Below are 12,810 nucleotides of genomic sequence, written 5' to 3'. Positions count from 1 at the left end.
GGGGACACTGTCAAAGTTCCCAATCAAAAATATAACCTCTTCCCTCAAAACTATTTATGAAATATACACATATGTTAAAGAGTTCTTTTAAATTGTTAACAAACATACCATAATTACCTGTTACTAATTAGGAGAATAAGCATGTCTTCTAAACTTTGTGGGTTTTTTCCACTTAGTTTTACATTTGATGCAAGAACATTTTCAGAGCCCAAATAAATACAATTATTACTTAATATAATCATTCCCTTGCCTTACGTGGTTTCTGTATGTGCCAATTTTCTCTTATGCGATGACCCTTTTAATACCAAAATACTGTTATATGCGAGGTAAATTCACTCTTATGCTATCAGTGTGGTGGAAGCCCAGTCAGCTGCTTTGTGCAGGGCATTGTGGGAGTGGCACGCACCAAAATCTCGTCTCCCATGTGGATCTGAGCTCCTCGCTTGTTGTCTGTGACGCGTGTTTCTGTAGTTGCTATCCCCGTTATGATAGTATATCCTGTGTGTACTGTCTGCTGTTGGCGAGTACCAAAATTGTCTTGTGAAAGTGGTAGAAATGGGTCTGGGGGTCAGTACAGTGGAGGTCTTGGAACATATCCTTATTTGTTACATCGCAAAGTAGGTTCCCTTATGCAAATGTGAGTTATGCATTGTTTTCCAGGAATGCATGTACATCATAAAGCAAGGGAAAACTATACTAAGAAATGTATTACTCCAATATGTTTAATTTACGACTTAAAATAATTCACAAAGCTGATAACAGCTGTTCTCTCATGCACTAACTGGCTCTTAATTGTAGGACTCAACTTCATTACAATGGACTGTTCAAAGATATGGGGCAGGAAACAGACAGTAATTAAAAGCAAAGAGGTTCAGAAGTACACTAAAACAGTTAAAAACACATAAATCATGTTTAAGCAGAGAAGTAACACACCTTAAGCTTAATGCATTCTTTCTAACATTGATGATGATCTTATTGAAAGAAAGTATTATCGAAATGCTCCAGAGCAAGGTAAAATTAAAGTATGTCAGTCATGACTACAGAGCAGGGATGGGCACTCTATGACCCACAATCCAGCCGATGGATACGGGGCTTTAGCAGCATTCAGCAGTGGGACAAGTGGCAATGGCAGGGGGTGCTCTCACCCTGCTGCTGCATGGACAGACTACCACACAGGGTGTTCTACCTGGGCCACCATGGGGACAGGGGCAGCAGCAGGCAGGTTTTAATGCCCCAGCCACCCACTTCTGGCTCAGGATGGGTCATTCTGGTCCATGGACAGAAAAGGTTGCCTACCCTATCAAACAATAGCAATTTTTCCCAATAAAAAGTGAGATGGCATAGTGCTGCAAAATGTTATCTATCAGCTCACCTTAATACAGCCACTTCATTTCTGAAGGCCTGAAACTGTTCTGGGGTTGGATCTACAACCTTTAATATCTTCACTGCTACATCCCCTGCAAATATATTTACCACGAGTTACCAACAATGAAACAGTCCTTAAAAAAAAAATAATAAAAATCAATTCATCTACATTGACATGTTCTGAAATTTTTGGACAACACCACATCTTTAATAACTTCTATAGAAGAAAACATTTCTGGAGACTAAATAAATTCTTGAGCTGTCAGTAATTCATTTGGTTGAGATGGGGCCATAAAACCCAAACTAGAAGAGTTAATCTTTCAAATAGTTAAAGAATGTGTTCTATTCACTTACTGACTAGCTAGCAAATGGCCCAAAAAGGCACGTGCATGCTATTTTATAGAAGTTGCAGAACAAGTAACCGAAATCTAAAAGGTAGGGGTGCACGGACAAAGATTTTTTTTGGCTGATACCAATGGGCAATTATTAACCAGCCATATCGGCCAATACCAACCCACTAGCTGATATGCAGCCTGGCAGCTTAGAGAACAGCTCCCTGCTGGTAAGTCTGTGGAAGGGAAAGGGTGTTGGGGTGCCAGAGGAGGAGCTGGATCTGGAATCAGGGGATTCTAGGTGCTCAGCCCTAGAAAAAAATTCTGGGTAACGAGGGGGAATCTGAGTTTGTGCTCCACACTCCTCAAAGTTTCCCTAGAGTCAGGTCTCCTTCTCCAGAAAGCATCTTGGAAGAGGTTGAGGTTGTGGAGGCAAGTGGCTCAGCTGAGTCAGCTCCTTCTGTTGTTGTGCCTCAGCAGGCTGAGAAAGGGGATAAGACAGGATCCCCACCCTCAACCCAGAAGCAGGGGAGTAGTGTAGTGTGGGATCATTTTGAAGTGGCAGATGATCCCAAGTATGCTATCTGCCATCACTGCCAAAGGCAGATCAGCTGGGCCAAGGAGGTGAAACACTTCAGCTCCATGGTGATGCTACTGCATCTCAGGAGGCAGCAGCCCCTTGCCTTTGCTCCTCCTCAGCCTGGCACCAGCAAGAAGAAGTCCCCTTCTTTTTTCCCCTTTTCTTTTTTCTTGCTCAAAAAGAAATCCCCCTCTCGCTCCAAAGCCCCCATTCCCATGAAGCAGAGGCAGGCCACCCTGGACCGGTGGGGGAAGCCACAGACAAAGAGAGGCATGTTGCAAGGGCGAGTGAGGCCACACAGAACATTGGGGAGATGCTTGCTCTGGATGACCAGCCCTTCTCCTTAGTTGAGTGGCCAGGGTTCAAGTGGCTCATGGCCCCAACATACCAACTGCCTGCATGCACCACCTTTAGCAGGACGGTGATGCCCTCCCTGTATGAAGCATGCAGCAAGTACTTGAGGAAGGAGCTGAGCAAGGCAGGGCCTCAGGTAGCCTTCCACTTCACCTCTGACATCTGGAGCAGCTGGGGTGGAGATCATGCCTACCTCTCCCTCACAGGGCACTGGTGTGATCAGTCAGGCTGTCAGTGGGCTCCCCTACAAGTGGAGGTGATGGAGGAATCCTACATGGCCATGGAGATCATGGTGGCCATGAACCACATGGTGCAGGGGTGGCTTGTTGGGCAGGGAGAGCTCATCCGTGGGTTCATGGCCACCAACAATGGGCCCAATATGGTCAAGCCAGTCCATGATGCCAACTTTGTTGGCATCCGCTGCATGGCACACAAGCTGCACCTCATAGTCAGGGATGCCTGGGAGGGGGACAGGGTTGCTGGTGATGGCACTGTCACTACCACCCAGCTAATTTCAAAATGCAGGAAGGTGGCAGGCTACTTCCACCAGAGCATCAAGGAGGGCAAGATACTGCAGGACAAACAGACAGAGCTAAGCATCCCACAGCATAAAATCATGCAGGATGTGGAGACTTGGTGGAACTCCACCGACCTGATGCTGGAAAAGCTGGTGGAACAACAGAAGGCCACCCATGAAATGGCCTTGCTTGGGGAGATTGGGATCAGCAGCCCCCTTAACAGAGCTGAGTGGGACATCATCTCCCAGATCTTCGTAGTCCTCAAGCCATTCCTCGAGGCCACCAAGACCCTCAGCACTGGCAAAGTCCTCTTTAGCCAGGTAGTCAAGGAGCTTGAGAACCCAATGGAGAATTTCCAGGGGTTCAATGTTCCTGGCTGGGACAAGCTGCTTTCACCAGAGGTGCAGGCACTGGTGAAGCGGCTGAACGAGGGCATCAAAAAATGGCTGGATCCCTTGCGGTCAAGTACAGCCCATGTGCTGGTGAGCATGTGCAACCTGAGGATGAAGGGGAGCATGGGCAGCACCAAAACCCTCGATCGTTGGACGGAGGTGCTGGTGAAATAGTCAGGGAGGCAGAAGGGCAGAGGCAAGGGGACGCGGAAGAGGGGGATCCACTTTCCTGTGCCAGCACTCCCAGCTCCAGCACCAGCCAGTCTCCTCCATGCCAGCCACTGCCAATGTGGGCCAAAGGCATGGCTTCAATGTTGGGGTCCAGACGCAAAAGACCCCAGCCTTGGGCAGATAGCTCCAAGGCTTCAGTGGCTTCCTATCTCACCGAGGATGTAGAGCCACTGGACTGCGACCCCTTGGCCTATTGGGCACCCTGCAGCCAGGTGTGGCAGGATCTGGCCAGGGTTGCCTGGGAACACCTGTCCTGTCCACCAACTAGTGTTCCCCACCATTTGCGCACGTCACGGCAAATTTTGGGGTGGCTGTAGCCCACCTCATGGCCCCACCCTCCCAGTGCTGCTGCACCCCCACCCACCTCAAGCACAGCCCCGGCACAGCCGCCCCACCAGGAAAATGCCACACACACCCTGGCTGAGCCCACAGTGGGCAGCCAGCCTTCACCCAACACACAAATCCAGGGGACGCATGCCATCCATGCCTCCCCCAGGGTGTCCACAGAGGCTCCGTCCTGTGTCCTGCCCCACCCCACCTGGGCAGCACCTGCCCCTGTCCCACTCCCTCCCTGACAGTGGGGGCCTGAATCTGGTCCCCACAATGCCCCTTTCCCTCCCCACCACAGACTTAGACACTGCTCTCAACCTGCTGGGCTGCATAGCAGCTATCAGATCTGTATCAGCCAATATGGCTGGTTAATAATTAGCCATCAGTATAGTCTACAAAATCTTTATCAGTGCACCCCTATTAGTGACACCCCAAAAGTAAGACAAAAATCAACTAAACCACTTTTGACTCAACAAACACATGACAGATAATGGCCAAAATAGGATAGCATCCAAATGGAAAACTTCAAGTACATCTGATTTCACCTTTAATTACAAAAAAAGACTCTTCTCTTCAGCTGTTACTTCAATAGTCATATGGGGCATGTCTACACGTGCGCTTTAATGCACATTAAAGCATTTTAATGTGCATTAAAGCATCACAAAAAAGTGCTCTTTGGGAAATGTGCAAGAAGTTTAAAAATGATACACCTTTTTGCCCAGTATTTCATTTACTTTCTATATTTCACTTCCCTTGGACAATGAGAAAATAGTTTAATTGCTTAATTAAATGACATGGCTCATGTGGTTTGGCTATATTTACAAACTGAGGTGTAAAATAAGCAGGAAATATTTTCTTTTAAAATTAAATATTTGTGTCCATTGATTTTGGGGAGTCCACTGCGACTCCAAGTGACCAGCGAGTGAGCAACCATGGAAGCAGTTTGCAAGCAGTTCACAAGTCAGTTTGCCCAGCCCACCCCTCCCCCATCCACCTTTGAAGGGGAGCCTTTAATCTTGGTAAGAGGAAGCAGGGAAAAAGAAACTTTTCAGGGCCAAGGAGCAGTAAACAGGCCAGCTTACAGATGAATTTGCTAGGGAAGGTCTGCTTGGAAGAAAGACAGCAAGAGAGAGGCAGCAGATTAACAGTCTCAGAAAAATGACTGGAAGATGTTGCAATGCCAGAGCCACTGCTTGCACCTGTAGGGTGTCTGTCCAGGCAGGGCCACTCACTGTCAAGGTTTCCACCCAGGTTCTGGTTTGGTGCCGTGGAGACTGTGGCTTGCAGGTTTCTTCCAGTGACTGCCAAGTGGGGACTGCCTGCAATGTGAGCGGTGCCTCCTTGTGGTGTCACTCAGGGAGCAGGCAAGAGAGCTACAGGAGAAAGTGGCTATGCTCCAAAGCACTCTCCGCCATAAGGACTTCACTGATTCAGTGCTGAAGGACAGCTCTAGGACTGTGGAGGAAAGACTGCCAAAGGCAGTGCTGGAGCAGAGAGAGGACATGGACTCCCAGGAAGGTGGAAGCTTGTGACCTCTCGCAGCAAGCAGAAATCTTCATTTCCACCTGTAAATGCTTGTCTGGAGAACAGATATAGAGTCCTAGCAACAGAGAAGGAGGAACACATTCCACTGGTGAAGGAGGAAAGGCCAGGCCTCCCCAATGTTGGAAGAATCAAGACCACTGCCACCAAGCAGCACTGGGTGGTGGTGGCTGGAGACTCCCTTTTGAGGGGGACAGAAGCATCTATCAGCCAGCCTGACCTGTTGTCTTGGGAGGTCTGCTGCTTGCCTGAAGCCCAGATCCGAGATGTCACAGACAAATTACCAAGACTCATCTGGCCCTCTGACTACTACTCCAAGCTGCTCATCCATGTGGGCACCAATGATACTGCTAGCAGAGACCCTGAGCAGATCAAAGGTGACTACGGGGCTCTTGAGTGTAAGGGTGAAAAGGACCGGGGGGGGGGGGAGGGGGGGGGAAGCGCGCGCCACGGTGGTGCGCGCTCAGGTGGTATTCTCTTCAATCCTTCCAGTCAAGGGGAAGGGCCCAAGCAGGAGCAGATGCATTCTGCACATCAATGCATGGCTGTGCAGATGGTGTTGCCAGAAGGGGTTTGGCTTCTCTGACCACAGGATGTTGTTCCAAGACTAAGGATTGCTAAGAAGAGACAGGATCCACCTCATAGAGAGAGGGAAGAGGGCAGGCACACTAATCTAGTGAAGAGAGCTTTAAACTAAGTTTACCAAGGGATGGAAACCAGAGCCCTTAGGTAAGTGAGGAACTGGGCGACCAGAAGGAAGTGCAAGCAGGAAGGGGCAACAGGGGAGACCCTCTCATTCTCCCTAAGGAAATCAGCTAGTTATCTTCACAAATGCACAGAGCCTGGGAAACAAGTAGGAAGAATTGGAAGCCTTCACACAGACATGTAACTATGATGTGACTGGAAGAGACTTGGTGGGATAGCTTGCTTGACTGAAGCACTGTTAAGGCTGGGTACAAACTGTACAGGAAAGACAGGCAGGAGAGAAGAAGATGAGTTACACTTTTTATAAAGGAGCCATATGATTGCTCAGAGCTCCAGTAGAAAATTGGAGATATGCCTATTGAAAGTCTATGGTCAGAGGGCAGAGCAACAAGGGTGATGTTGGGGTGGGAGCCTGCTATAGACCACCAGACCAGAACTATGTGGTGAATGAAGCTTTCTTCAAACAGTTAGTGGAAGTTTCCGGGCCACAGGCCCTGGTTCTCATGGGGGACTTCAAATCACCCTGACATCTGCTTGGAGGGCAAAATACAGCAGTTCGCAGGAAATACAGGAAGTTTTTGGAGAGTGTTGGGAACAACTTTGTGGTATAAATACTGGAGTGGCCAACTAGGGGCCATGCTTTTCTAGACTTGCTGCTCACAAGCAGGGAAGAATTGAAGTAGTAGATGGCAACTTGGGAAGCAGCAACCATGAAATGATTGAGTCCAGGATCCGAAAGGAGGGAAGGAAGGAGAATAGAGTATGGACCCTGGACTTCAGAAAAGCAGACCGACTCCCTCAGGGAACTGATGCACAGAATCCCCTGGGAGGCCAGTCTAAGGGGGAAAGGAATCCACGAATTAGCTGTATTTTTAAGAAACCTTACTGAAGGCACAGGAACAAACCATCCCAATGCGCAGGAAGACTAGCAAGTATGGCAGAAGACTAGCTTGGCTTAGCAGCGAACTCTTCAATGAGCTAAAACACAAAAAGGAAGCTTACAAGTGGAACCTTGGACAAATGACTAGGAAGGAGTATAAAAATATTGCTCGGGTATACAGGGATGAAATCAGGAAGGCAAAGCACAATTGAAGTTGCAGCTAGAAAAGAATGTGAAGGGTAATAACAAAGGTTTCTATAAGTATGTCAGCAACAAGAGGAAAATCGGGGAAGGTGTGGGTCTCTTACTGAATGGGGGAGGCAACCTACTGACAGAGGATGCAGAAAAGACTGAAGTGTTCAATGCCTTTTTCACTTCAGTCTTCACAGGCAAGACCATGCGTCTCACTACTACACCTGGCAGGAGTTTGGGGAGGAGGTGAGCAGCCAGCAGTGGCAAATGAACAGGTTAGGGACTATTTAGAAAAGCTGGATGTGTAAAAGTTTATGGGACCAGACAGGATGCACCCAAGGGTGCTGAGGGAGTTGGCTGATATGACTGCAGAGCCACTGGCCATTATCTCTGAAAACTTGTGGTGATCCGGAGAGTCCCCAAATGATTGGAAAAGGGCAAATATAGTGCCCATCTTTAAGAAAGGGAAGGAAGAGGATCCAGGGAACTACAGATCAGTCAGCCTCACCTCAGTCCCTGGAAAAATCATGGAGCAGATCCTAAAGAAATCCATTTCTAAGCACTTGGAGGAAAAGGTGATCAGGAACAGTCAGTATGGATTCACCAAGGGCAAGTTTTGCCTGACCAATATGAGTGCCTTCTATGATGAGATGACTGGCTCTGTGGATGCAGGAAGAGTAGTGGACATGATATACATCGACTTTGGCAAGGCTTTTGATACAGTTTCCCACAACATTCTTGCAAGCAAGGAAGTTCATGTTGGATGAATGGACTGTAAGGTGGACAGAAAACCTGCTGGATCATTGTGCTCAGAGGGTAATAGTCAATGGCTTGATGTCTAATTGGCAGCCGGTATCAAGTGGAGGTGCCCCAGATGTTGGTCCTGGGGCTGGTTTTGTTCAACATTTTCATCAATGACCTGGAAGATGGGATGGAGTGCACATTCAGCAAATTTACAGATAATACCAAGCGTGGGAGAGTAGTAGATATCCTGGAGAGTAGATTAGGCTCAGAGAGACCTCAACAAATTGGAGGATTGAACCAAAAGAAATCTCATGAGGTTCAGCAAGGACAAGTGAAAAGTGCTGCACTTAAGACGGAACAATCCCAGGCACCCCTACAGCCTGGGAGCCAACTGCAGAAAGCAGCAGCTCTACAGAAAAGGATCTGGGGGTTATAGCAAACAGTAAGATGAATAGCCAAAAGTGTGCCCCTGTTGCCAAAAAGGCTAATGGCATACTGGGCTGCATTAAGCGTGTTGCCAGCAGATTGAGGGAAGTGATTATTCCCCTCTATTTGGCACTGGTGAGGCCACATCTGGAGTGTGTGGATAAATTGGAAAGAGTCCAGCAGAGGGCAATGAATATGGTAAGGGGGCTGGGGCACATGACTTAAAAGAAAAGGCTGAAGGAACTGAGCTTATTTAGTCTGGAGGAGAGAAGACCAAGGTGGGATTTAACAGTAGTCCTCAACTACCTGATGGCTGGTTCCAAAGAGGATGGAGCTAGTTAGTGTAACCCCTGGCAGCTGATCAAGAAGCAGGGAGTCCCACAGCCGGTTGAGGAGTGGGGAAGGGGGAAGAGGGGAAACCCCTGCACACAACAGCAAAACCAGAAGCAAAAACCTGGAAGTGCCCCTGCTTCTCCACACTGCTGCCGTATACCCCCTGGGGCCTTCCCAAGTACCCCCCAGGAGTACACATACCCATGGTTGACAACCCCTAAGCTAGACTGTTCTCAGTGGTGACAGATGACAGAACAAGGAGCAATAGTCTCAAGTTGCAGCAAGGGAAGTTTAGGTTAGATATTGGGAAAAACTTTCATTAGGAGGGTAATAAAATACTGGAACAGGTTACTCAGAGAGCTTGCGGACACTTCATCCTTGGAGGTTTAAGACTCAGCTAGACAAAGCCTTGGCTGGGATGATCTAGTTGGGGATAGTCCTGCTTTGAGCAGGGCTTTGGACTAGATAAGTTCCTGAGGTACATTCCAACCCTAATTTTCTATAATTCTATGATTTTTTTTTTAAGCTATGGAAACAGTGCTACTGATTTTAGGTCTTCATATTTAAGCACATGCCCTAAATCTGGGACAAACCAAACTTAATAGGGTGCTTAAAGAAGTTACAGTGCTGCAACCAATTTTCTACAAGTATACAATTGTATACAATTCTGGCTCATATCAACTGCTCCCCCCATATCTATATAAAAACATTCCATTGCAAAGTGCATTTATGTTTGCTTCCTATCACAGCAACCAGAGCAAGATGACTACACTAATTAAATCTCAGAATACAGAAATTGTCCCGCATTTAGTTTTAACACCAGAATTTGAGTTTCTTAGCACAAATTCCATTATTGGTAACTGGACATCCTTTTCAGAAAGTGAAGCTGTTGTACAATTCATAGATTGTAAGGCTGAAAGGGACCTGGGAAGATCATTGGGTCCAGCCCCCTGCACCAAGCAGAAAAGACAACTCAGATCATCAGGTAACCCTAGTTGTGAAGCAGTTTTTCCTAATGTTGAGCCTGAAGCACTCTTCCAGGAGTTCGTAACCATTACTCCTAGTTTTCCCCAACGGTGCCCTGGTGAACTGTTGTTCACCAAGCCCTTGATGTATGCCTCTGATGTAGTGGTAAGCTGTTACCAAGTCCCCTCTCAGCCTTCTTTTTTCAGGCTGAAGAGTCCCAGATCCCTCAGCCTTTACTCATATGGCTTGCCATGCAAATCTCTGATCATATGGGTGGCCCTTCTCTGAACTCTCTCAAGCTTTACCACATCCTTGTTAAAATGCGATACCCAGAACTGGACATAGCACTCCAGCTGCGGTTTCACCAATACCTAGCAGAGTGGAAGAATCACTTCTTTGGTTTTGCTGGAGATGCATCGATTAATGCATGCCAGGGTAATGTTAGTCCTGCTGGCTACAGCATCGCACTGATGGCTCATGTTCATACTGTGGTCTGTTAGGACCCCCAGGTCCCTACAATTCATAGTGCTGGTCAGGTTGGTGTTGCCAAGCCTGTAGATGTGCAGGGGATTGTTCATCCCCAGGTGGAGCACTTTACATTTCTCAACATTGAACTTCATCTGGTTCTGGTCCACCCAATTTGCCAGCCTGTCTTGGTCAGCCTGTATCTGCAGCCTATCTTCAAGCGTGACCACGCTTCCCCATAACTTGGTGTCATCCACAACAATATTAGACTGAAGAATACAATATATATTTGCTTTATTGAAGCAGAGAACTGCAAATTGTGAAATTTAGTTTTTATCATCTGCTCTCTCATTAGTGTGACAAAGAAAAGTAATTTGTGTGCCACAGTTTGTCCATCTATAATTAAAAAAATAAATCAACATTTAGCACTCATTTAAAGGTCAAAATTACTAAATAAGTGTTGGGTTAATAACTTGTTTTCAGGGCAGCTGACTTACTAAGTTGTCAGCATTTTCAAAAGAACATAGAATCGTGTTCAGTACTTACCATGCCATTTGCCTTTGTAAACAGTCCCAAAAGAACCCGACCCTATTCTGGTAGAAAGCATAACTTCACTTGCTTCTATTTCCCAATAATAACTTGAATCTCTTTGTTCACGAGACCTCTGAAATGCAAATAAATATTTAAGGGACAAGTATGTCATATATTATGACAGCTCTCAAGTTCTAGTCTACTAGCCATGTTAAATGCTTATCTTACAAGTTGTACCTCATATGAATCCAATTTCTGTTAAATTTAAAAGGTGAACTGCAAAAATTTGAGATATTTGTATAGATAACAGATACTTATTAATACAGACAATTTATTCTAAAATACATTCCTTCTGTTCATTTCCTTGTTAAGACCCCATTTCCAGATTCTACTTTTCTCCTACAATAGTTGCTTACAATAACTCCCAAAACATTTTTTTGGATTTTTTTTTTTTAGCAGCTTATGATATTATCCACTATTGAAAGGGAAATGCAAGAACCCTGACCTTAAATTTTCAAGTGCATATCTATAATATTTTTAAATGAAGCATTTGAAGACATTTTTAATGTTTTAAGAACCCTATCAACATGTTTTAAATTATAAAGAGCATTTACTTATTAGAAACACCTCTTGAACAGTTAGTATAACTGTATATGTCAAAAGCTGGTTACCCCTATTTATGGTAACCATCAAGACCCTAGGGTGTAAGGGTATGATTTTCAGAATAGTTTAATTCCTATTTAAAAAATGCGTAATAAAAGTCTCGTATCCAGGTTGTAACTAAAGAATTTTTTTTGCAAATCTTGTTGGTCTAATAAAAGATATCATCTCTACTACAAGTCCTGATTGCCTTAATAAAAGTCTTGACTTTCAAACACCCGTGTTCCCAGATCACTTTGCAAGCTTTTGAAAATCCCATACTTCTATTAATATTCTGCTGAAGCCAGTTAAAATAGGTATCTAACTGTTGCCTTCTTTTTAGTTCTCTTATAAAATGTGCAATTAAGCATTTGGATTTGTAACAGATGCCTTTAAAAAGATATTAAGAGTATTTAAAATGTCTCCAGCAATTTTTAGGGCAAAATGACCTAAATCTCCAAGAACACAGACATCGTAACTAGAAAAGCATTTACTAGAAAGTTTGGGGAACAAATACAACGTGCATTCATATAGACAAGACCATGACGGAAGCAACCTTACTGATTTTCACCACCCTTACTGAATTTACTTTTAGCACCTCCGAGATTACAATGCAGACAGCATGGAAGGACGGGGGGAGGTAGAGAGGTAAGGATTGGAAACAGGACAAAAAGAGAGAGAGAGTGGTTTTATGGTTTGCTGTATCTCCTAGGTCCCAGCCTAAAATCTTATCCACAGAATGATTTTCCCTCCTGATTCAGAATAACTGAAATTGGCTTTTTATGTTAAATGCCTCTACCTCTACCCCCACCCCAAGATAAGCCACTGGGCACAGGGCTACACCTCCTGTAGTGAAGTTTCTGGGGAATGATTCTGCGGTGCCCTCAATCAACCCCTGGGGGCTAGTGCCTCACTTGCCCCCAGAGTTATGCTACTAATCACAATGAAAACAGTGAAACTGACCATGAGAGTCCTGAAAAAGTATTCTCTCTGATCTCTTACTACTGCAGTAATTGCAGGTAACATCAGAATAGATTATACACAAGAAAATGTAACATCAAATTGACGTCATTCCTGCAATTACTTAGCGTCACATTGATTTATTTTAGAAAAGGAAATGTAGACAGCACAGCAATGCCACAATTTGTAACCTAAACAGCTAGGCCATGATTGAGAAAGGATACTTGTATTTTTTTAAATTTAACTTACATGAAAAATTAAATTTTGCTACTGTAGTGAAACAGAAATCAAGATCAGCTTTCAATAAAAAGCCATAATAGCAAGT

At 45.4% G+C, this 12,810-nt stretch overlaps 1 protein-coding gene across 1 annotated transcript in view; it reads right to left on the bottom strand.

Moving 5' to 3' along the window:
* The window catches only part of RAF1 (Raf-1 proto-oncogene, serine/threonine kinase), a 107,304-nt gene that overhangs the window by 20,460 nt on the left and 74,034 nt on the right, over positions 1 to 12,810 (bottom strand). Inside the window, exons 10-11 of the mRNA XM_059715868.1 lie at positions 10,902 to 11,019; positions 1,373 to 1,457 (exon numbers count right to left, since the gene is read on the bottom strand). Of these exons, the coding sequence (XP_059571851.1) occupies positions 1,373 to 1,457; positions 10,902 to 11,019 (203 nt within the window). The remainder of the gene's footprint in view (positions 1 to 1,372; positions 1,458 to 10,901; positions 11,020 to 12,810) is intronic.

This window comes from Alligator mississippiensis, chromosome 12, assembly GCF_030867095.1.
Source record: "Alligator mississippiensis isolate rAllMis1 chromosome 12, rAllMis1, whole genome shotgun sequence".
NCBI classification, from domain to species: Eukaryota; Metazoa; Chordata; order Crocodylia; family Alligatoridae; genus Alligator; species Alligator mississippiensis.
The sequence above is the reverse complement of the archived record's forward strand: the minus strand, read 5'-3'. Positions and strand labels throughout refer to the sequence as shown.